The sequence below is a fragment of the Amblyomma americanum genome, chromosome 2 (assembly GCF_052857255.1).
Source record: "Amblyomma americanum isolate KBUSLIRL-KWMA chromosome 2, ASM5285725v1, whole genome shotgun sequence".
Taxonomy (NCBI): Eukaryota; Metazoa; Arthropoda; class Arachnida; order Ixodida; family Ixodidae; genus Amblyomma; species Amblyomma americanum.
In genome coordinates, this window is record NC_135498.1 from 94,290,653 (window position 1) to 94,316,025 (window position 25,373).

The 25,373-nt window shown below is 46.5% G+C and overlaps 1 protein-coding gene across 1 annotated transcript in view; it reads right to left on the reverse strand.

Moving 5' to 3' along the window:
- Positions 1–3,556: 3,556 nt before the first annotated feature.
- thoc5 (THO complex subunit 5) overlaps positions 3,557–25,373 on the reverse strand; it is a gene marked incomplete in the record, with an annotated part of 36,653 nt that continues 14,836 nt past the window's right edge. Inside the window, 7 exon segments of the mRNA XM_077654935.1 lie at positions 3,557–3,713; positions 4,822–5,006; positions 12,493–12,608; positions 16,560–16,647; positions 17,773–17,876; positions 20,631–20,842; positions 21,639–21,740. Of these exon segments, the coding sequence (XP_077511061.1) occupies positions 3,647–3,713; positions 4,822–5,006; positions 12,493–12,608; positions 16,560–16,647; positions 17,773–17,876; positions 20,631–20,842; positions 21,639–21,740 (874 nt within the window).

Genomic DNA, 25,373 nt, shown 5'->3' on the forward strand with positions numbered 1-25,373 from the left:
AACCTTAGATCAATCTCTGTAATTACTTGCCCAGGGAAGATATAAGAGAGAGTGGTCAATGAAAGGATCACAAACTACATGGAGGACAAGGGATATTACACTGATGCCATGTTTAGCTTCAGAAGGGGATTGTCCACAAAAGACGTACTTCTACAATTAAAAGAGGAAGTCCTCACTGAAATACCAAGAAGTGGAGAACGCAGTACTAGAGCTCGACATAAAGGGAGCATTCGATAACATGGGACATGCGGCCATCATGGAAGGTCTCAATAACATTAGCTGCAGAAACACATCCTTCCAATATGTCAAAGCCTTCTTGACGGAACGAACGGCTACGATAGGCATCGGAAACACAAGATCTGAGAGCTTCACGGTGCTAAACAGGGGCACACCGCAAGGCTCAGTAATATCACCGGTACTACTCAACGTAGCGATGAAAGGACTCACGAGACTCGACGAAATAAAAAACATCAGCTACACAATGTATGCAAATGACATAACAATATGGACAACCACAGGCTCTCTAGCGCCAAAACAAGAGCAGCTACAAAGAGCGATCGACCATACTGAAGAATACGTCAGGGCCAGAGGACTATCGTGCTGAGCAGAAAAATCAGAATACGCCAAAAAAGGTACGCGGAAATACGGCTCCCAAATCACCCTGAAACTCGGAAACAAGACAATACCTGAGAAAACGGAAGTCAGAGTGGTTGGAACGTGGCTGTAAAACACAGGACGATGTAGCAAAACCATCGCCTCTCTTAAGAATACAACAGAGCAATTTGCCACAATCGTGTGAAGAGTCAGCAGTAAAAAGAAGGGGATGAGAGAACAGGACACCTGAGGACTCATAGACAGTCCCTCCATGAGCTGGGTAACGTACAGTCGCCCCTACCCCGAACTAAACAAGCAAGTGACTCTACAAATCGACGCCATATATACTATGCAAAGCCTACAAAACGATACCATACTATGCAAAGCGTACAAAACGGCGCTCAAACTTCTAATGTCGACACCAACCGAAAAGCTATAGGCACTGGGAGTATCGAACAGCTTCGACGAACTACGAGAAGCGCAACGTAGTGCGCAACCAGACAGACTCACTCAAACCAGAACGGGAAGACACCTAATGAAGAAATTAGGGCTAACCCTGGGAACACAAAAAGACAAGGAACAGATTAATAATAAAGACAGAAACAACATCCGGGTAAGACCCATACCCAGACACATGGGCCCCAATATACACCGTGAAAGACGACAAGCCAGAGTGCGAGCACTCAGCAGGGAATTCAGCGACAATCCAGGCGTAGTCTACACGGACGCTGCCAAGTACCGATTCCAACGCAAATCGATCGCCGTTGTAACAGACGAAGGAGGGAAAGAAATAACCAGCGCAACGATAAACAGCCCAAGCATAGAGGCAGCTGAAGAAACCGCCATGGCTCTGGATATATCGCACGGCATCGCTACTGGACAAAAGCTCACTATAGTGACGGACTCCAAACAAGCATGGAGAAACTACACAAGAGGCAGGATCGACATCATCGGCAATAATATTCAACTCACGACGAGAAGACACATAAACACTAAACATAATATAGTATGGGTTCCGAGACAGGAGGGGATGAGGGGCAAGGTGGCAGCGGACGAGTTAGCTCGAGGGTACGTCAACCGAGCAGACTCAACACTTTGCAGCACAGGCGCCTTTGACCCTGTTACCGCCACGTATTGAGACATACTCTATCATTACAGGGGTCAGGGGAAACGCTACCCAGCGCCACACAAAAGGTAAACCAAAGAGGAGGCGGTAGACTGACTACAAACCGGATGCCTGCCCGCACCTGCACAAACTACACAAGATTTTCTCTACACAATATGTAGACGAATCTCCATGGTGCCAGGGTAAATCTACATTAGAGTATGTCACATGGACCTGCTCTAAGGTGAAAAAATTTAAAATTAGTTTTTGGGGAAGGAAATGGCGAAGTATCTGTCACATCTCGGTGGATACCTGAACTGTGCCACCGTAAAAGGTAAAGGGGGGACTGAAATAAGAAAGGAAGGAAAAGGTGCCATAGTGGAGGGCCCCAGAATAATTTTGACCACCTGGGGATGTTTAATGTGCACTGATATCGCACAGCACACAGGTGCCTTTTGCATTTCGCCTTGATCGAAACGCGGCCGCCGTGGTTGGGCTTGAACCCGGGTACTCCTGATCAGTAGGCGAGTGCCCCAAGCACTGAGCCACTGCACCACTGAAAAGAAACCTGGACGTGGTGCGTACACTATGGTGTGGAGCTATGCATGAAAGTTGAATGTTGCAATACATTTTTCAATAATTTAGTGTTTCAGGAGTAAATAAAGTTAATTTTCACAGTTTATGTTTTTTGTAGCGTCCTATAGAGCAATAAAAAAAAACTATATTTTTCATCACTTTCTGAAAAAACGTATTTATCCGCGTAATTTGTTTTAGGCATACAGTTATTTCACGCTGTTTCTGTCCTTCACAGTCATAAACGGAGCAATTAAAAAAAAATCAATATTTCGATTACTTTTTGGAAAAATACCGCGTTTACTTGCGTAATATGCACACTTTTTTCTTAAATTTAAGGCTTCAAAAAGGGGGTGTACAAATTACGTGGAAATTTTGTGAACAGATCCTAAAGAAAAAACTCTACAAAGGTAATAACCAGCAATGTGTATGGTATATTTCCGTGTATAAGTTGACCCCGCAAATCACGTCCCTCGTTGGCCTCAAAAAAAGTAGACACATACCCCTCCCCCGTCCCCAGAATCGCGTTATGTAGTTAGTTCCCAGCGCGATGGCATGACGGCGCGTGCGCAGCTCAAAGCAATAAATGCGGAATGATACAGTCGCAAAGCCAGCAGTCAAAGGCAAATGAAGATCGAAGGCGATAAAATGGCGCTCCTCTCGGATGCGGGTGGCTGAGTAGCGGCAAACGGAACAACCAGTGGTTCGGTAGTTTGGGATTCTGGCGCGACACATGCTCCAGTGGTTACTGGAAGCTTGCTCACGCAGCCGCTCGTATGGGAAAGGGACCGCCGGCGCGAGAGAACCGGGTAAACTGTGCATCATTGACTTTTTCTTACCCGAAGCAATTTACAAACAAATTACAGTTTTTGACACCACTCACTCACCTTTCACGGCTGCGCCGATCCTCCCAAGCCTGTCCTGCGCGCAACAGCGTACATGCTGGTGTGCTTGTGCAGCAGGGAGCGCGAAATATGTTAGTAAAAGTTCCTTTTAAAAAATCTGGGTTAAAAGCTGGGTGAGCAAATTACACGAGTAATTATGATGATTTGGGATGTGGAGGGTAAAAAAGTGACTGACTCCGGCTCCGGATGCTACATACTATGACATACAGGGATAGCTCGGAGGAGCCGAAAGAGCATCCAAGTTCAAGAGGCCAATGGTTTACCTTTCCCCCATGCAAACCCTTCTCTCACTCTTAATGGCTAAAATTAGGTGCATGACGGGATAAGGTGAATCCAGTACAGGCAGCAGCCATGGACAAAAGCCAAAAGAAACATTACATAATGAGCAAGGGCTCATGAATGGTTCGCCAATACCCCCTTTTTATTTGCCACATATTTTTATAACTAGCAATGCCACATACATATGTGCTTATGTCCTCTGCGTAAAGATGCCTGGCTTGGTGAGAAACTTATACGGCCGGCTCCTGCCTGGACCCCTGCATTGGAAGAAAAGAAAATGGAGACATTCAGGAAAATAGGCATTTTTCCAGGCTTAACATTTTCTTGTTTACCATCAGTAACCTACAAATGCCCGTTAGTGTGGAAGTGTGCATCTATGCTGTGTAAGGTCGAATGACGCTGTGCAGAGTGTGTTCTTAACCACGTTTCGTCAGTTGCACTGTAGCCATGGAATCTCTGAAATCTTCCTCATCTTCTTCCTCTATTATTATCAAAGTGTTCCTTACCTGAATATAATTTTGTTGACTTACATTTGATACTGTTCTCATACAAAGACAAACACCGAAAAGCAAGTGCATTTGGTCAAAATTCCTGACCATTTCAGACCTTCCCTCTAGTGGCACAAGCAACACAGTAGCGCTGCCAGATTAAAATGGCATTATACAGAAGAGCGCTTCTCGTGACAGGGTGATCCTCCTTAGAATGAGTGATACTGCAGGCATATCTGAATAAAATGGAATCTGAATAATTCGATATTCAATCCCTCTTTTGGAACCTTCCATGTTCATCCCTCGTATACATGGCTCCCGATAATCTATGTAAAATCAACCACATGGTGGCTGAGCTGCCAGCCCTTATGACCACCTCGACACCAATGGGAGGCAGTGGGCTAGAACTACTGCAAATGGCTGTGGCAGCTCAGGTTGCCAAAGAAGACATCATCGAAAACAGAGACACCCACTCGCTCCTTCTGCACTGTTCCACCTTCTCCCCCACCCAACAATTTGAATTCAATTCAAAAATCAGTTTGCAATAGATCAATTCAATTCTATTGAAACAATTTTTAACTTGCAGCCACCTAAGAAAATGCTTCATGATGGAAAAATATAATTTTGTGTGCCCCTAGAGGCCTGAATCAAAAGATGTATTCTATTCTTTTAAAATTTGATTCAGTGCTAGCAATCTGTAACTATACCATCCCAGTCCTATTCTGCTCTTTCTGCATGAGAAAGACGGTATAGTAAAGTGATTTCAGATCATTCCCAGCTCCACAGTGAATCCCCTATGCATTCTAGAACCGCGACTGCAGGGTGGTTCCGCTTCAGAGCGTCAGTGCTGTCTGCGTGAATACGGAACCTCACTGACCTTGCGACACGGGCAAGCACCTTGTCCCTGGAGAACTCTCGCGGTGCATCCAGGTGGTCACACATGGACTCCAGCAGCACGTCCATGCAGACGAGCAGGTGCTGAAGCTGGCAGCTCAGTAGCTGATTGCCCGCTTGTGCCTGCACCTGCTCCACGCAGTGCACGTTTAGTTCGCGCTCCAGCTCCTGCAAAGGGGTTTCCATTCAGGGGCACGGCAGGGCCTTTGCACAGATGGCACCTCTGAACAGAGTCTTTCAGTTACGCCTAACAGAGCACCATGAAAGCAATCCTTTAACTCTTTCATTACCACGAGCAAAGTGACTGTTATTGATAGGTCTTAGACATAATTTTTTCCTGCAATATATATGAGGTGTAAGAAAGAGAACTTTACATGAAATTGATAGCAACCGAATGTGCTTTCTGCAGACATATCAACACAAATAATTTGTGTGAATATTGCAAAAAAAAAAATCGAAAAACCTGAAAAAGTTGAAAATTTAGAAAAAATTGTATGGAAAAGACAATGCCGTGGAGAAAAAATAGTAAAAACATTAGGGAACTTACAAAATGTTTCCAAGTTTTTATTATCTAGCCACCCAAAGTTTGAATTTACAACGCAAAAACTTTTTGCGCTGAAAATTTTTTTTTTACACATGAAAAAAAGGCCTTTTTCAAAGTGTATTTGATACAGTTAAAACTCGATTTAACGAAGTTGAGGGGAGCCGTGAATTATTTCGTTAAATCGAGAACTTCGTTAAATTGAATGAGGCATTTCTTGGGCACATAATTCAGTACATTCGATTACAGTAAAACCTCGTTAAAACGTACCCGCTTAAACAGTACTTTCATTTTAAAAGTAGTAAAGTCAAGTCCCCGACTGAGCACCCATTGAACATAATGCATTTTGCATCCGCATAAACCGTACCAGCTTATCGCGGTCATATCGGTTAGCACGTACCATTTTCACTTTTCGTCGCACTCGCGCGTGACGAATTCACGCCGGTAGCACCGACCCAAAGGACGGTTCGGCTAGCGGCGCAACAATCTTCCCTAAATACCGCCGACGGGACGGCAAGCCACACAGCTAATGACAAATTGGCGCCAAAGTTGGTAATCATACAACTAGCGCAATCTTTGGGGGTCCGTATGGTCATCGTCATGACCCCCCGCGCTACTTTCGAGTGGGTAGCGCCAACACCACGACAGGCGCCGCTAGCGCGTATGAAAAGAAACAACAAAAATTCTTACTCGACAAGAAAGGCCCGAGGGGACTACAAATTTATTTTCCGCCAAAGAAGTCGGTGATCTTTGCCTGCGTGCGCTTTGTGAGCAACGGCCGCACCGATTTCTCGTAGGTCTGAAGTGCGTCCAGCGCGTCTTCCGTCCCCTCGTGTGCGCCAGCAAAATGTCGCAGCAGATCGAGAGCATCCATCACCTGACCTGGTGTCGGCACGGGAGCTTCGCCACCTGCAGGGTCGTCGGCAGCGTCTTCAGCCACCACTCCCTCCACGCTTCCTACAAGCCGCAACATATCGGCATCAGTCAAAACTTCCGTTGTGACTGCGTTTGCGTCGGCGTTCACGTAGTCTGAGAAACTTATGCCTGTGGGCACTTCATCCACTGAGCGAAGGTGTTCCCAGGCATCTTCATCCTCGTGCACGGCGCTCGCGCAGTCCGGACCAGCTTCGGCAGTTTCAGGGCCTAGTGTACCGAAACCGGCAGTCCTGAAGCAGTTGACAATTATCGACGGCCTCAATGCTCTCCAAGCCGCCGCCACCATCTCAACCGCCATAAAAATATCTATTTTCGTCTCGCGCTTCAGCTCCAGGTTGAGGAGAACTCTGTCGACGACTCGACGCTTGTATGCGCACTTCACGCTATTAATTATCCCTTGATCCAAGGGCTGAACCACGGACGTTGCGTTTGGGGGGAAGTAGCGGAGCTCCACGCTGGTCAGCTCGACCTCTGCAACGTAGTGGGCCGTGCAGTTATCCAGCAACAGGCACACTTTCCTTTTCTGGCGACACATGTCGCTGTCAAATTCCTTCAGCCATGTAGCGAAAATGGCACGCGACATCCACGCCTTTGAATTGGCAACGTACTTCACAGGAAGCTTTTTGGTGCCTTTAAAACAGCGCGGCCTCGCACTCTTTCCGATGACAAGCGGGTCTCGTTTGTCGGTGCCGTCCATGTTGACGCACAGCAAAAGAGTCAGCCTTTGTTTGCTGTGTTTGCCGCCGTGGCACGCCTGCCCCTTCAGGGCGAGTGTTTTTTTAGGCAGCATTTGGTAGAATAGACCGCTCTCGTCGGCGTTGTAGACGTCGCTGGGGACATATTTTCCCAGAATGTCGGGCACGTTTTCAGACTGCCAGTCGCCGACTACAGCCATGCTTACGCTGCTCGCTTCACCGCTAAGCACTTTCCCGACGATGCCCTGTCGTTCTTTGAAGCGCGACAGCCAGCCGGGACTTGCCTTGAACTCGTTGTCGCCCAGCAAGCACGTGAAAGAGCGAGCTTTTTGTTGGAGCAGGTCTCCACTCACGGGAATACAGTCAAACCCGGATATATCGAACTCGTAAAAAAACGGGAATCACTTCGATATATCGTGTAATTCGAAATACAACTTTTAACAAATTTGGCAATGTACAAACCGCACCTCAGTAAAAAGCATTCTTTATTTGATAAAAACATGTACGGTGGGAGTATTAATGCGAGAAATAGTCGTTGATCTTCTTCTGCTTTTTGATTTTGAAAGCATTATTAAGCATGCACTTCTCAACGTTATCGAGCGACTGAGAACAGCTGAGCCCACAGCCTTCTATTGACTCACAGTGACGGCGAACAACGCTCAGCGCGTTAAGTGCGTCGGAACACGATGGCGGGTACGAACTCGTCGTATCCTGACAGTTACTGTCGCCGGCGGCATCCCTAGTGAGGTCGGCAATGATGTCTTCGTCAGCGAGCTCTCCGGTTGTCGGAACATCGTCGTCGACGGAGACGAAGTCTGTTGCTGCAGTCCCATGCAGTCCCGGAATGTCGGCCTTATTTTTCAAAATCGTACTCAGCGTGCTTCTGGGGATGCTGTACGCTGCGGCGACATCCGACTTCTTTTCTCCGCGCTCAACTCTTCTGATGATCTCCAGCTTTGAAGATATGGTTAGGTTCTGTCGCTTCACAGCAGCCATCTTTCACGAAGCGGACGAGCTCACCGCTCCCACAAAGCAACGAAGCACACGGAACAAAGCAGTCGCAATGGCAGTCGCGCGAGTCACATACCAGAATGCAGGCGCACGTGGCTGCGAGTAAACAGAGTGCGCGGTCGAACCACTTCTGCTAGGGGTGGCTGGGTGGCTGTCTGAAGGAGCGAGAGCAGCGCTGGGACTCTATTTATAGCAGCGCCGTGCGAGCGCTGTTGGGCTAAACCACTTTGGCCAAGTGGGGGGGGGGGGGGGGGATGGATGTTGGCGCAGCTCGCCCGGCCGCCACGCGGGAAAGCCAACTTCTGGAGCAGTTTTGCGCGGCTTGAAGTTCGATATATCAAGCGCGGCTGCTATTTTTGTTCGATATATTAGTATTTTTTGCTATATATTCTCATTTTAGCAATACAATGTTCATAAATTGTTCGATATACGGGGTAATTCGATGTAAACGGGTTCGATATAGTCGGGTTTGACTGTACTATTCTTCGCCCGCAAATCCATAAACCAGGCGAAGAGGGCCTCTTCCATTTTGCTTTGAGGAGTGGTCTTCAGCGTTTTTTTGCGCGAGAGATTCCCCGACGAAGTGGCGCGGAGGATGTCATCTTTCCCTTTCAATATTGTGGAGAGAGTACTCGCTGGAATGCCATGTGATGCAGCCACGTCACATTTCTTCTGTCCACTTGTCACAGCACGAATTATGTCCGCTTTCTCGTCCAGGGTAAGCCTTTTTCGTTTCTTGCAGGGCTCCATCTGCTAGTCAGGAGGGTTAGCGGCGCGCTTGCTCGCACACACCACGTCCGCGTTCACGATAGCAAGGCTAGACTGATGGAGGCCTAACAAGCTGAGCTTGACAAAGACGTGCGTTCAAAGGCACGGGGAAATCCGCACAAGAGCGAACACAGAGCACAACACACAAACACACACAAAAAAAAACACGCGAACTGCAACAGCGCCATCTATGAAATGTGGCACGAAACTTTTTTTACTGCTGGCGCCATCTCGTGAGCTCGACTCAAAATTAAAACTCATTTTGCGCCGCGCAGTTTGAAAAAAGCGACGGGATGAAGATGCTCCGCGCTGTTACCGCTGACTCGCAATCAATAAATTTTGGGGTGCTCTCTACAAAATAGATCAAAAATTAACACTTTTTCACCTTTATTTCTCGAAAAAAGGTTCGTTAAATCGGGACAGATCACGGAATCGGTTTCGTTATTTCGGGTTAGTCAAAGCATTGAACGCTATGGGCGTCTGAGGGGGAATTAGGATACCTTCGCTAAATCGAGATTTTCGTTAAATCGGGTTTCGTTAAATCGAGTTTTGACTGTATACATTTTTCACATCGAGTACAAAATTTTCTAAGTAAATTGCAATGTATCAAAATATAGCGTGATAAATGTACTTTTCAACGTTATCAGTCTGAGTTAAAAATGTTTTTCAAAGAGGAGAAAAGAATTACAGAAACAGAAAAAATATATCGGCCATACTATTTGTAACCGCTGCGGTTGCTCAGCGGTTAGGGCGCTCTGCTACTGATCTGGAGTACCCGGGTTCGAACCCGACCGCGGCGGCCGCGTTTCAGGCGAAATGCAAAGGCCCGCTTTGCTGTGCCACGTCAGTGAATAATAAAGATCCCCAGGTGGTCGAAATTATTCCAGAGCCCTCCACTATGGCAGCTCTTTCTTCCTTTCTTCGCTCAGTGGCTCCTTTATCCCTTCTCTTATGGCCATGTAGCCAAGATGCCATACAGATACTGCACCATTTCCTTTCCTCAGAAACCAATTTTGCAATTTTTTCACATTATCTGTGATGATCTACTTGCACGAAAATTACAAACAGTAATACAGTGGTACCTCCTTTAACGAACAGGTAAAAAACTAAGACGTTAACATATACTCAAAATTGGTATTACAAAATTTCTCCACAAACTCATGCTGGAACCCGCCGTGGTGGCTCAGTGGTTAGAGCGCTCGGCTACTGATCCGGAGTTCCCGGGTTCGAGCGGCGGCTGCGTTTTTATGGAGGCAAAACCCTAAGGCGCCCCTGCGCTGTGGGATGTCAGTGCACGTTAAAGATCACCTGGAGCACTCCACTACCACACCTCTTTCTTCCTATCTTCTTTCCCTCCCTCCTTTATCCCTTCCCTTACCATGCCCTTCAGGTGTCCAACGATATATGAGACAGATACTGCGCCATTTCCTTTCCCCAAAAACCAATTATTATTATTATTATCATTATTATTATTTTCTTTCTTTTTTACTCATGCTGGAAAAGCAAAAATTTAATCAGCGGAAAAACAGCAACTCGGAGGCTAAATTCCCAAGTTTTAGCACTGCTTCCAAGCCGCTGACAGCAATTGCAGAAGCCACAAAAAAATAAACAGCAAACGTCAGTTAGGTTGGATTCTCCGCAGAACACTGCACCACACGACGGCGGCAGGTCAATCGCCAGCCAGAGTGAGTGACTTCCTTGCATTACAGTGATGTCGTGTAAAAAATCGTACACCAGGACGAAAGCTATCGCCATTGTCACCACCTCCACTCTGTGACATTTGACGTAAGCAGAGGATGCTGCTGGAAAGCAACAACCAACAACCGATCATTCATGACATCAGCGCAATTCGTAAATCAGCTCCATAAGCAAAAAAACGGAGAGGCGAAAAACGAAGGTGCCCACATTTCGTGCAGAGGTTGCGCTGTCTCTTCGTCAAAATCAAGTTCCAACAATGCAATATCATCACAAGACTCACTGCTGTTTTGCACTGAAAAAAATCTGCTGCAGATGCAAGAGAATCGAACGAGACGAGATTTTTCCGAGCATGCGCCATCCCTGTGGCTGATGCTGCCCCGCGAGTGCACCACGCCGAAAACTCAACTTCAAGCAAGTTTCAAGAATTGGCACCTAGCGGGAAAAATACCAACTATGCAAGAAACAAAAGTAGTCTTGAAACAACAAAGTAGATAGCTCAATAAATTCTAAGCAGCCCCGGTAGCACTGAAATCACGCTTCAAATCCATCGATCACTGGTGATCAATACACAGTGGCATGGCAACGAAAGAGTTAATCTCCAAAAAAATCGTAAATTGCAAATTGTGGGGTTTAATGTCGCGAAGAAACACACGGCCTTTGAGGAATGCCATAGTGGAGTGCTCCAGATTAGTTTAAATCACTTGGGGTTCTTTGACATGCACTGACATTGCACAGCACACAAACACATTTTTGTGTTTCACCTCCATCGAAACACGGCTGTAGTGGCCAGAATTAAACCCGGGTCCTCCTGCTCAGTAGCTGAGCATCCTAATCATTAAGCATCGCAGTGGGTTTTAATAGCAAAACTTCTATGCAATTTACAAGAGAGTATTTCTCATGCGGCTAGCACTGCAAGAAGCCTCATGCTGGTACCCAGAAGTAAAGTGCATTCTTGGCTAGTTGCAACATGCTGAAAACAAAACAAAAAAGCATGGCAGTTAAAGACAGCACGAGCAAGAAGGTGGCAAACACAATGTGAACTTGCAAGTGACTAGCATTGCCTGGGCGCAGGGACCGCACCATCGTTCTCTACTGGACTTCATTAAATCAGCTAACCTTTTTCCATTCATTTAATCTCTACTACATCATTCGTCACACCTTCATCCATCATTGATGCCCTGGGGCAATAAATTTCGCTTATAAAAAAAAAAATGACTCGCAACACCTTTACTAGCTTGCATTTACAGCTACAGTCCTGGTAAAGATGGCTCTAGCTGTAAAAAAAAAGCCCTCATGTGATGCAGTAAACCACGCAGCATGTCCACAGCAAGGCAACCCAAGTTGCAAACATGTGAAAAGAGTGTGAAAAAAAAAAAACAAAGCACGAACTACCAAGTTCATTGAATAAAACCATAGTCCGCCGCCATGGTGGCTCAATGATTGCTGCGTTGGCTGCTGACCCGAAAGACGCAGATTTGATCCCTGCCGCGGCAGCTGAATTTCTATGGAGGCGAAATTCCAGGGGCCCGTGTAATGCGATGTCAGTGACGTTAAAGAACTTCCCATGGTCGAAATTTCCGGAGCCCTTCACTACGGCGTCCCTCATAGCCTGAGTCGCTTTGGGACGTTAAAACCGCATAAACCAAACTAAAACCATAGCCAATACCTTGCTCAATCCTATGTTTCAAAAGCTCGTTTGCAATGTTGGCTGCATGTGCAGGAACACATCTTTTTGGCTTTAGAAAAATGCAAAATCTGTCACCCCTGCAGGTATACTAGCGTGGAACCATAGTGAACTGATGCTTAACACAAAACAGGCCAGTGAACAGTACACACAAGGCTCATGTGCTCTTTTTTTGACAAACACGCTCATCAACTGAATTTTCGCGCAATTCTGCAAGCAGAGCCAAGCTGACAGCAGGGCTCCCATCATGTTCGAACCGACCATGTTCGAACTGATGCTGGGTATCAAGAGGTTTCACTCACGATGAGCAGTACCACTTACTTTTACAGTGTCGTCATCTCGGCTGGAGCACTCCTCGCGAAGCTGAAGCGTCAGCAGTAACAGCGGTGCGTCGCGTGGGTAGTTGTCATGCAAGAGCACCAAGGCCCTCAGCATAGCTGCACACAGAAGAAAGCAGGGCTAAGGAAGAAGGCTGAAGACAAGCCAGTCATGTCACTGAGGTCGCCCTGTTGCTTGGAATCACACTGGCACCAGCAGCCCAACCTCCCACTCAAGCTAACTGCCGCTTGAAGGTGGGAAAAGTTTCAGTGATCTCATCATGCCACACAGTAACGTTTTGTTGCCACAACGAAATAATGACATAAAGACTTGCCTTTGTGAGTGAGTGAGCAGCAAACTAGCACAAATTTCTGTTGTTTCAACGACCATTTTCTAAATTTTATTTCATTCGTACCCTCAGGGTAAAACATTACAGAGGGGAGTGGGGATCACTTCAGTAAAAATTCCAACATCAACAAAAAGAAAACACTGCACTTAATGAAACAGGAAAAAAAAAAATAAACAAGGAGAATACAGTCCTAATGACTTCGACTACGAAGGCATCAATACAATACAGCGTAAAGCACTCTTATACACGGCATAGCCAAAGAACACTGGACACTGAGGATTGAAACAATGAGAACCGTTCAATTGTTACCAATGAAGACGGTAGATGGTTCCAGTCCGCAGATGTTCGAGGTATAAATGAGTCAGAAAACGGTTTGGTGTTACATGAAATTAAGCCATCTTTGTACACGAGATCGAGGCGTGAGGATATACATGTGGGGGTGGAAGCAATTTGTCGTGCGGTGTTTCGTGATGAAATATTTTGTGAAAGAGGAACGGGCGCACATGTTTGCGGTGCATAGCTAGCGGTGGTAAGTCAAGATTTGATTTCAAGGTAGATACACTGGCAGTGCAATGAAAGTTTGATACAATGAAATGCACTGCTTTATTCTGAATCCTTTCTACCTGGTTTTTAAGGATTTTGACACCTGGGTCCAGTATTGCCGATGCGTATTCTGATTGCGAGTGGATGACCGTTTGTAAAGAACAATAGCTTAGTGTTAGTAGGGGCTGAATAAAAGTTGTGTTTGAGGATGTGTTTGAGTTGTGTTTGAGTTGTGTTTGAGTTGTGTTTGACGATGTATTCTATTTGCGTTTTCCAAGAAAGAGTAGAAGTGATGCGAATGCTGATGTGCTTATGTGACAGGAATGCTTCTAAAGGGTTACCATCTAAGTGATAAGTAAATAAGTTACTGGGTGAGTGGGAAACACCATGTCATTTTCTGCACCATAGGTAAATGTTGTTAATGTTGGCCTGTAAAGCGCACGAGTCATTATCAGATGTTATTTCATGGAAAAAAATCTAAATCATTGGCAAATATCCGGATGGATGATGAAACACAGTTGGCCAGGTCATTAATATATATTAGAAAAAGAAAAGGCCCAAGCACAGTACCTTGAGGAACATCGGAGATAACAGGACGCAGGGGGAGTTTTAACATCACTGGCAGTGACAAACTGTTGACGGGAAGTTAAAAAGCACACGAGCACTCGAGCATTTTAGTACGTTAGTATCAAGTCCTATCTTGCGTGATTTTAGCAGCAGTAGCTGGTGACATACCTTATCAAATGCTTTAGCAATGGATAATGGAGCAGCAGTTGACAATGGCATGTAGCTTATGGGTGAACAAAAGGTGCTGTGTTACACATAAGTATGTCTTGCAAAAGCAGTATTGAGTGTGGTAAAAAAAAAATGAAGTAATTCCAGAAACGTGGCCTGTAGTTATGAGCAGTGTTTGAATTCAGATTTGTGCACTGGGACCACCTTCCTTATCTTCCAATGTGACGGTCATGCAGGACTCATAACACAAGTAAATCACAAGACGGTGCTAAAAGTCCCCTGATTATGTTGGAAGCAGTAAACTATGATCCCCAAAATCACTTCCCACTCATACTCGAAACTTGCGTGAATGATTTCAGGCAGCCCTAGCACGAGCAGGGATGACTATAAATATTTGCGATCGCACAAGCAATGCAATGAATAACTTGCTCTGTAATTGCTCCAACTGCTACAGTTTCAGGGTCGTTCAGAAATCCCACTGTGACAATCTCGAAGTTTGCGCTTAGTACCTACTACAAAGCAGCTGCAGCAGAACCACAGTGCACATGTGAAAAACAAATACTTTTTTTTTTGGTAACTGTTGCTGAACCCTATGCATTACTCTCGAAAGGTTAGCCCATTGGCGCTTGCCCATAGTAAACAGCGAGCTTAACAAATACAGGAACACAGTCATGTCAGTTTTCAGCAGTTGCAATCACTACGCTCAACCAGCAAAGAAAGCGCTTGTCCAGGAGCAGCATCCCCCCCCCCCCCCCTAAAGAAAAGAAGTCTCCCAATGAACAAATTGTTTGTTTTTCTTCCCTTTATAGCTGCTAAGATGCAACATGTAATCATCCAACTTGTAAATCCCACAGTGATAATCTCAAAGTTTGCACCTAGTACCTACTACAGAGCACTTACCTACTAGTTCTCCGACAGTGCATGGCCTTATAGAGAGTATTCACCAACATCCCAGTAGCTATAATTTTGTTGCACATAGAGCACAGCAAAAGGCCACGCAGATGTCGGTAGACGTGTGCGAATATTTGATAATTTAGAATATCCGGTCAAATAGTAAAGAAATCGATATTTGATTCGATCCGAATGTCTGGTATTCGAAATCTCAAAGTATCCGTTTCGAGCGAATAAAATTTCTGGAACTCTTGCTGCAAGTGGTTTCAGTTCTTCAGTGTATGGGTCTTTGACCCCACCTTGAGAAAAAGAAAATACATTGTGTCATGGCGCTCTTTGGCCATAGGTGCCCTTGCGTCATAAAAATCCGTAATCATCATCATCAGTTCAGTGTACCTCCTCCTGGATAGCACTGTGGCGCACATGCAACCAAAGCCCGACTCTGCGCCGGGTGCTTGCGCTCCCGCGCGTATTGCTGCAGCCAGTCTGCGCGTGCTCGCGGCAACAGATGTGAGTACGCAGAAGCACAGCATCCAGATCTGTACCATCCAGATTTCTGCGGCACGATACTCGCAGTACGCACGCACTGTAACCAGCACAGTTGCGGCCATCAACAGAGAGATTTAGCATAGCGCGATCCGCTTCCACGCAGCGTCAGTGTGCACGCATGCGCTGGCTGGTCCTGACGGGGCAGGCATGCATCAGCCAAATGGCACCTTGTGGCATCCTCAGGGCGATCTGCACATGAGCCATAGCTCCCTGCAGAAGCGGATTGCGCTATGCTAAGTCTTCCTAATCAGAGGATGCACATCTCTCTTGAATTCCAAGGAACAAGCCTGGGCCAACTGCAGCTGCTGCAGCCACTCTTCTTTGCGTGAAATTCATTAAACGAGCATGACAGCACGAGTGCAAAGAGGAGCTAGCTCGAGACACGTGGAGATGGGTGCCCCTTTCCGACGCCTGATGCTGGATGGGGCTAGGGGCTGAACACGCAGAGCGCATGTCTAGCAGGTGAAATGGAGTCGCCACTTAAAAGCAACGGCTGTGCGATGGCACAATCGCAATTAGGAGCAGCAGTTGAAGGCCCCACATATAGGTCTCGCACCCCGCAGATACGTCGGCACCGCATGCAGGTTGGCCTCTCCAATTTCTGATCGCCATTTTTGCGGAAAGCTGAGACAGCTTCACTGAGTGCGACAAAGCTTCAATGCACTCTCTTTTTTTTATGTAATGGCCTTGTGTGTTCAAGAAACACCATTCTGAAAATGCTTATTGCGCTGTTAAACCTTTTTTGTGTGCAAGAAGTATCCGAAATATTCGCTTCAAAATTATTCGAAGAAATTTACTACCACATTTGCTTCAAATCTGCTTAAAACCAAAAACCACTATTAGCACATGCCTACTTATCGGCTTAGCATCGCTGAAGCTGTGCACTGGACAACAGAATGGTGCCAGTGAGACCATGTTACCCCCTATTACTTGCCTGAGCACGCCTGATTTGTTTTGAGCCGTGTCAACCTTCATGCAAAAGCTTGTTTCCACAGCAACTTACCAGATCCTCGCCGAAACACAGCCTGGTACACAAGCTCGTCTCCTCGTATCAGGCCGAGGTCCTCCATTTCCTTGTGAGATGGGTGGCTCTGAATTGACAATGCAGCACATGTTCAGCCAGAGCTCATGCGCAGTGCTTGAGATTGCGTAAGCATGCCAGCACTATAGCCAGTGACTAGAGCCGGATACAACTCAAGAACGTAGCGGCAGATGACCCTCAATGGAGGCCCTACAGCCACTGGCGTCGACAGATTTTCATGACACCGTGGTTAATCTGATTAAGTGAAGATTAAGTTAATCTTCTTTCATCTCCCATCCCCTACGATATCATGTTAGCAGGTCCAAGGGGATTAACCACGAGGTCATAAGAATCCATTGTCACCACTGGCTGGAGAGACGGTCCCCTTTGAGGGGCAGCTGCTTCTTTGTTCTTGAGTTGTATCCGGCCACAGTACCTCGGCTTAATATTGCTGACTTAACTTTGATTTTGCATTGAGCTCTTAAAGGTCAAACAAAAATCTTAAACATATGTTTCTCTTGCAATGCATACAACAGGCCAAGGCAAGGATGGACAGTATATAGTCTGCCCTGCAATACCCATTACTACTATATATAACTACCGAGTCAGTTTTGTCAGAGCTTGTGCAGAAAAGTATACTATTTACAGTGTCTAATTACGTCATGCCAGTGTTTGAAAACTGAAAAGAACACTTAATCTTCCAGATCTTTCCGTGCGATGTTGCATTTCTTGCCTGTGCATTCTCATAAAATATATTACATTAACAACAGCCTAAAGCAATCCCTGTTTATTCCTCCAATGCGCTCATCGTCCCATGGAGATCACCACCTAAATGTTTATGTTCCACAGTGCAGGACTGACCACCACATTAAATCACATGATGTAAAGTGTAATCCTGTCGCATGGAAGCATCACATAGTAAATGCGATACGTAAGGAAAGCAGTCTCTTCAGCCGTTGCCAATAGGTCAGGGGTTCTCACTGAATCCCCCTAGTTACCATAGCCTGGTTGCTATAGCTATTTTTCCACAATGTACCAGTTAGCCCCTGCGAGAACACCTTAGGGGACAGCCCTTATTTGCCAGATTGTGGGTATACTGTTTTCTTCACTTTCCGGCAACTTTGCAAGAAGCGCATCTTACAGAATTTCCACCCAAGGTGCCAGCCAACCCATGAGCAGGCAGAGAGACGCTCACCTCAACATCGGCATGTGTCACCTGTGTCCACTGCTTCAGCACCGAGGTCACCTTGCTGGGGAAGTGGTCCGACAGCTGTGCAGGAACCAGCACCACGCCCTTTTCTGCACCAAGATCAGAAAACTGGCAGCGTCACGTGCAACCTTGCAGCACAAAAATGATTTGCGATACAGGGGCAGAAGGCATAGCATGAGCAGAGAGGCAAGATAAAGGGCTTTGCAGGTGAAGCACTGACTTGAAGAAGGTAGCACTTGATGCAGCTTCAGTTATCACATACATGGGAGAACAGCTGGATTTGCATAAGTGCACCCATCTGTCACTAATGATTGTCAAAGAAGCAGTAATGCAGCCATGAAGCTCATTGAGTCCTACGGGCAGCCAGGAGTTCTCAAACTCAGTTCCACAAAACCATTGGGATCTTTGGAGTGGTTTTTTGGGGTCCCCTGTGTACCTAAATCCATTCACTCCTCAACCCTTACATTTCATTTACGCGCTTAATTTCAATCACACTAAGTCCTCAATACAGTCCGTTTCACTGTTGCACAGCCAGTCATCAGTAATTGAATTTGGCATTTTTTTTATTAGGAGTTAAGCGTTTGCATGCCATTTAGGCAGGAAAAGCCAAGTAAAGAGGGATTTCTCAGCTCTTACTGAATGCCGTTAGGGTTCCCTGAGGTTAAAGGGATTGAGAACTCCAGCTGGCATGTAAGCGTTTTCTTGTAATAGAAAAAAAAATTTGCGAACAGAAAAAAATGCACAGGCAATCAAATGACGCGATGTGACAAATCTGCATTAGCAATATGGGTTATGCATTTCACTTTTACAATGATAACCCTCCAATAGAGGCTTTGAGTTTTGCTTTCACCATAAACTTTTGTCTGGTAGCAGCTTCTAGAGTTTGCTGGTGGGTGGAAAGTGGAGATGGGTGGAGGGTGGAGGTATGTGGCGGGTGCAAGCTAGCAGCTGAAAGAGGCATTTTTCCCAGTGGGTCTCCGCAGGTCCACCCACCAAAGGGAGCTTCAGAGGAGACACCTTCCGGGCCCAGAGGGTGCCCAGAAGGTGGAGGTGTCACACAAGACAGACAGACCACAGGTTTTTGCAAAAACAGCACTATACTGAGAACACAGTTAAATGAAACCACAAGTTGCAGTACCAACAAACCAGAGTATCCAACCAAATTTTATCAAGCCATCCTGCAGCCTTTAACACGCTTAAAAATAAAAGGCGTACTTGCGTGGAGTTGGACAACCTTGTATACATGCACATTTAGAGACATGAGCAGGTGCACCCAGCAATATTAGTTTCTTTCTGCGTTTTTATGGAGGAAAAACGCTAAGGCGCCGGTGTGTGCTGTGCGATGTCCAAGATCCCCAGGTGGTCGAAATTATTCTGGAGCCCTCCACTACGGCACCTCTTCTTCCTTTCTTCTTTCACTCCCTCCTTTATTCCTTCCCTTACTGGGTTCAGGTGTCCAATGATATATGAGACAGATACTGCGAGACAGATACTGCGCCATTTCCTTTCCCCAAAAACCAATTATATATTATATTAGTTTCTTTCTTCTAGTTTGGTAGCACTACTGTATCAGTTGCATTTTTCGATTTCGGGCATATACCTATATGTGTCTGAAGCCTGCTTTGTGTCAGGCAGCCTACCTGCCCACAGAGTCGTGGGCACACCTGGCAGGACTTCACCTCTGTGAAGGCGTTCAAGGTGAATGCCTTCAGGGTAGAGACCCTTAGTTTGAAGGTCTCCGTGGTAAATGCCTTCCGGGCAAAAGCCTTCAGGTCAAATGCCTTGAGCACGTAAAAACCCTAGGTGCCCATCGTAACTAGTGCTACTGCACGATATTCCGTGCTAAGCAATACTAAACTTTCTGCAATTTTTTTCATTAAAAATTAAAACTCACACAATTCCTAATCATTTCTACGCAGCGCTCACTGTGCTGCCCCAAAGGTCAGCAACTAAGACTGAGTTAAGTCAACTACAGCAAAGCTGGAAAGTAGTAAAAAACAAGTCATGGAGTCCTCTTGCTCATTTTCGCCTCCGAGTGATAGGACTCCAGTGTAAAATTTTATGCAGGCTAAGAGAAAGTCCCCAGACAATTATGTTGCTCCATGAGGGAAGGTTCTCTGTTCCAGCAACAATGTTCACCTCTGGTAATTTCTCCGTCCCAAAGGCTGTGAACAACACATGCAGCCAGTTCTAATGCCTGTCACTTCCTCAGCACCGACAGCCCAAAAGAGGTGGAATGTGAAATTTTCAGTACTCATTCGAGAAGGAAAGGATGAGCTGCATCCTTTAAGCAATGTCTCTTTTATCCCGAAAGCAATGCAAACGAAACGAAAAATGAGACTTAGAAGTTTGACTTGAAAGCGGGCTGATGTGGCCAGCAACTGGCAATGAGGAAAGAAAGGGAGCAGTGACTGTCGCATTTGGTGAGGTATCGAAGCATCGGAAATGCAGTTTTATAGAATATCGGGTATCGATATCGAAGGTACTTTTTTGATGTATCGTGCCAAGGTCAGAGAAGTAGACGAAGGCCGGCCCACGGGCAGAGGCGAAAGCCATCCGTGAGGCAGCCTGTGCCTCTGCCCGCAGCCGAACCCTGTCCCAGAACTCGGTCGCCGAGCTATGGTGTCTTGCGTGCAGGCCCACGAAGGCGGCATGGCACTGGCTCGGAAGTACCACATGACATTCGGTCTTTATGCACTGTCTACCTCACCCACCCGACGTCATACGCGCTTCTCTCCTCTTCAGGTTGTGGACATGGCAATGGGCAAGAGGCTCGGTTCCAATCAAGGCGGGAATGAAAGAAGGGAAACAGAAGGAAAACCCCTGCATGACTATGTCCTTACCCAGTGAGAGAAGCTGTTCATAGAGGGCCACGCGTGCCGCGAAGCGGGCGGTGACGGTCTGCACGAGCTCTTCAACAAATGCCCGGCCCACCTCGTGGCTGGCCACCACGGTGGCAGAGCCGCAGCCTTGCAGGAACTCCAGGCCTGCGAGGCGCTGCGCCCACCGGTACGCCTTGCCCACCTCGGACACCACCTGGGAGAAGTCCGCCAGTCTGCACAGGAGTTGGAGAAACATTACTACTGCACAGAGCAACAACTGGTGCGGGGAACAATGGCAACATACTACCAAGCAGCACTGCAAAATGTAGAAGTCGCAACAGGCACCTTAGCCACTGCTGTAACTTCATATGACTTGGGTGAGGAACGTTAATTTCTTTGCATCCAGGGCACAGTGCTTGAGATTTAATGGCGCACTGACTAAATTTAAAGTACACAGTCAGAAAGAGGCTGCTATTTGCAAATTGCATGCAAAAGTAACAATAAAATCCTTTGTTTCTTGCAAATGTCGCACTTCAAAAACTTTTGAGAACAGCTTGACATATACCCACACATTCTGATCACACAGGTTCAGTGATTGCTACCTGATACAAGTTCGAATCTGCATAGCAGCTCGGGTTTGGTTTTTTTCATTTATATTGGGGGTTTAACGTCCCAAAGCGACTCAGGTTATGAGAGACGCCGTAGTGAAGGGCTCCAGAAATTTCGACCCCCTGGGATTCTTTAACTTGCACTGACATCGCACAGTACACGGGCCTCTAGAATTTCGCCTCCATCGAGATTCGACCGCCACGGCCGGGATCGAACCCATGTCTTTTGGGTCAGCAGCCGAGCGCCATAACCACTGAGCGACAGTTTCGGCTCGCATAGCAGCTCTGTTGAGTCTACAAATCATGAAAAATGTGCTACATGTGCTACAGGTGTTACACATAAGCTTCATAAGGCATGCCACATGAAACAACTCTATTCAGACAGTGAAAACACAACTCAGTATAACTGATACTTTCTCACCCATTTTTTTTGAGCTGGAAGTGGTTGGCAGGGTTGGGAGAACAGAGGCCATTGTCATCTCCAAACATGTTGTCGAGAATTGTGGTTGGACACATAACTGGGCTGCACAGAACAAGGCGAAAAGATTTACAAATGCAGATCAATTGAATGATGATAACTAGTATGTGCTATTTTTAAACACACCAATGTGAACAAGTGCCGTCAAAGTGCATCTCAGTTTCAGATCCCAAGACTGGTAAGACCAGCATGTCTGCATTAGTCTCGCATGAAATTTTACAGGCATGTCAGGAACAATTCAAAGTGCAACGCTTGCATTTGGTGTCTTGCATGCAGATGTAGCAGAACAAGATATGAACGTCTATGAACTAGCTGTGTATGTCCTCTACATCAATGACATGAATCTCAAGGGGTTGCGAAAAAATTCGTACCACCTGAAATTTCGTATCATCCAAACCAGCAAAATCCATATGCGAAATTACGGGAAACGCATTTACGCTGATCTGTTTATGGCTGACTGGATTTATTTATGGCTATGCCGGCGCAGCTCACTACTAGCGGTTTGCACATCGTGACCGGCGATCGCGATTTCGGTGATGTATGAGCAGCGTGCCACCCCTCACAGCTCCCTTAGTGTACAGTACAACTAGCAATCATGGAGTTAGCAATGCATGAACAGAACTTGGTGGCCACGAACACTGTCACAGCTCACACGCTCATACTATCAGCTGTGGCCCGGGAGAGTGTTTGCAACATCCAACGTTTTGCATGTTGACCAGAATGCAATTCTTTGCGAATTCGTATCATCCGTAAATTCGTATCAATCGTGTTCGTATCATCGGGATTCTACTGTAGCTGGATGGTGAACAGCTAAAATGAAAATATCAGGTGTACAATAAAAAACTTAGCATGGTGCAGAAAAAAAATATTGTTTTTTAACTGCATATCAAAAAAAGCCACATACAGTCAATCCCAGATATATCGAACCTGCATATTTCGAATTATTGGCTATATTGAACAAGCAAGTTATCCCCTTGAAAATCGTGTAAAAGTGTAGGAAAGAAACTGCAATTTCGTCGGCCAATCGATGCATTGAACTGTGCGTCACGCACCGTGCCCTGGCAAGTGGCGCTTTTCCTAACAACACAATTCTATCGCTTTCCATGTGCAGAGATGGGCCACTGCGCAGCCTTTAGCATCAGCTGACAGCAGAAACCGCATGGCGAGGTGAACATGGGGTGTGCTTGAAGGAGGCCTTCATTCTCTCGTAGTCATTTCCCATGCTGTCATGCGGTGAAGCCAACCTGACTAACTACAGCCTTGCAGTGGCCCCATCATGCTTTCTTCACTGTCGAAGGTGTTGTGGATACCAAATGTACTTTATTATTAATAAGCGGTTATTCTATTCATGGTATACTGGTAATTAGATTAGACATCTAATCATGGGCAGTGGATAGCTCCAAACCAGCGTCTGCAGTGGCTTCCATGCAAAGCAGGCTAGACCTAGCTACACCTTGCAAGTGGTGTGCTGCCAGGGTGCCAGCCGGTGGCACGTTGGTTCAAGAAGCACTTCTTCAGCATGGGTGCGATGCATTCTTGCTTCTAGGTTACAGGTAAGCACATACCCTACTTACATGATTGTAACTCGATTCGAATGTAAGTCGACCCCCATATCTCATGTCAGGAAAAAAAAAGGACTTGGGAGTCCCTTAAGCTTCACTTTTAATAGAAGATCGCCATAGCATTATCCAGCCATCGCCGCTTATCGTCAACCGCTGTCGGCTGCCGCGTGCAGGCGTGCCCCTGGGCCCATTCCAAAACGACAATGTATTAGTCACTGGACTACTTGTCCCCGCTAGCGCCATCACCCTCACTATCGCTGCCGTCGTCAGCACTGCTGCAGTCCCACAGCGCATCGTTCTAACATTGTTGTCCAGCGAAATCCCGCACTTTACGAACAGCCGCACCAAAAAATCGCATGGAACAGCTGAAAATTTTGCCTCGCTGCAGCCGCCACACCTCTATCACCCGTTGCGAATGTCAAACTTGAGGCCCGCCGCACAGCTGTTCATTTCTTCAGCGTAAGGAATGGCAGCCATCTTGAATGTAGCTGTGAATGAGCACCAGTCACTTGCTGGACTTGGAGCACAAATGACGACTGAAGAAGCACTACATTAAAAAATTGTGAAACGCGGCCGGCAGTAGTCGAATGCATCAGAGCCAAAGAGAAACTACACGTGAATGGTGCTACCGACACACTCCGGCACCGCTGCTGTTCCGAGTGGGGGTGCCGCCTCGATTAGAACAGTGGGTCTTCCGACAACTATCAACGCTCCCTTGAGCGCCGAGCGCGCATTTGAAAGTAAAAAAGAAAACTCGGACGCTCGAGCTTCCCATAGAACGTGATTGCGTTATTGGGTCGCTGCCGCTTATCAGCAACCGCAGTCTGCAGCCACGTGTGGGGTGCCAGTTTTCTGCTTATTGATAGTCGCCATCAGCCGCCGCCCACACGGGGAGGGGATGCCAGTTCTGAGCGTTGACATAGCAGCTGCTCAAGGCCAGCATGAAGAGCGATGTGATGGAGCCACGCAGAAAAAAATGCAACCGCACTGGTGCATGCCCGATATCTCGTTTGTCTCGCCTTTACTTACGGTGCCATGTTTTCGTTTCGATTGTAAGTCAACCCCCCCCTTGGGATTTTCAAATTTTGGAAAATAGGCCGACTTACAATCATGTAAATATGGTAAATTATGAAGCCCTGGACATCGTGGACCATGAAGTTCACAGTACAAACTCCACAATACCAATCAGAGTAATGAATCCTTGAGTAAATTGTTCATGAGCACATGGCCTCTTCTTTAGTATGCATGTGTAGTCCAGACTCGCCAGACTTGGCCTCACCAGAGCCCACCTCAACAAACCTCACTTGAGACGTCCCGCAAAGGCCTCAACTGGACAGTTATCAAAGCACCCATGTGAGGGCTGAGAACATCAACATGCCACCGCACAAGGAATTCCAGCCCGATAATGGTATCCGCTCCATAAATTTTCACTTTCCTTTGGGGAAAGGAGTTGGGAAGGACCCAACTACTTCCCTTCCATCACATTATAAGTGCAAGTTCTCATCACACTGCACACATGCATGTTCAAAGTTCTCGAGTTCTACTATTCTTGATAGCTTTTTTCGTTGCATTGGTCCCCAAGTCAGATGTTGCTACCAGAGCCAGAATATCTGTTCCAGAGCCATAACACTGGCACACTGTAAATGGCCAGCATACTGCCAAGCATAAAGTGCTGAGAAGCACTAAAACATCCAGCCATGACCCATGCTCCATGCGCCGAAGAAAAGAGAACCGAACTTCAAGCGGTCACGTGTAAGTGGAGAAGGGAGACATCAGCAGTCCTAGAAGTCCCTGTGACGCTCTGCCTAGGCCACAAGTAGGGCAAGCTACATGAACTCATGGGCTCAAACACAATTGCAGTGCAATAAGAAAGCTCTTCTTCCTGCCAAATGCTTTTTTTTCCCTTGAAAACCTTTAGAGAAGGTAGATCGAGTGGTCAGTACCATGGGCAAAATATATTCTGCAATCAAGGGAAAGGGGCGCGGGGCAGGAATTGGAAAAACTTTACTACATGACCACTTTTAGCTTACAGCTAAAAGCTAACAAACCAATTTTGAGCAATGAATATGTTTTCCAGAGTAGACCCCAGAACAAGTGAACTCGATTGTCAAACTGC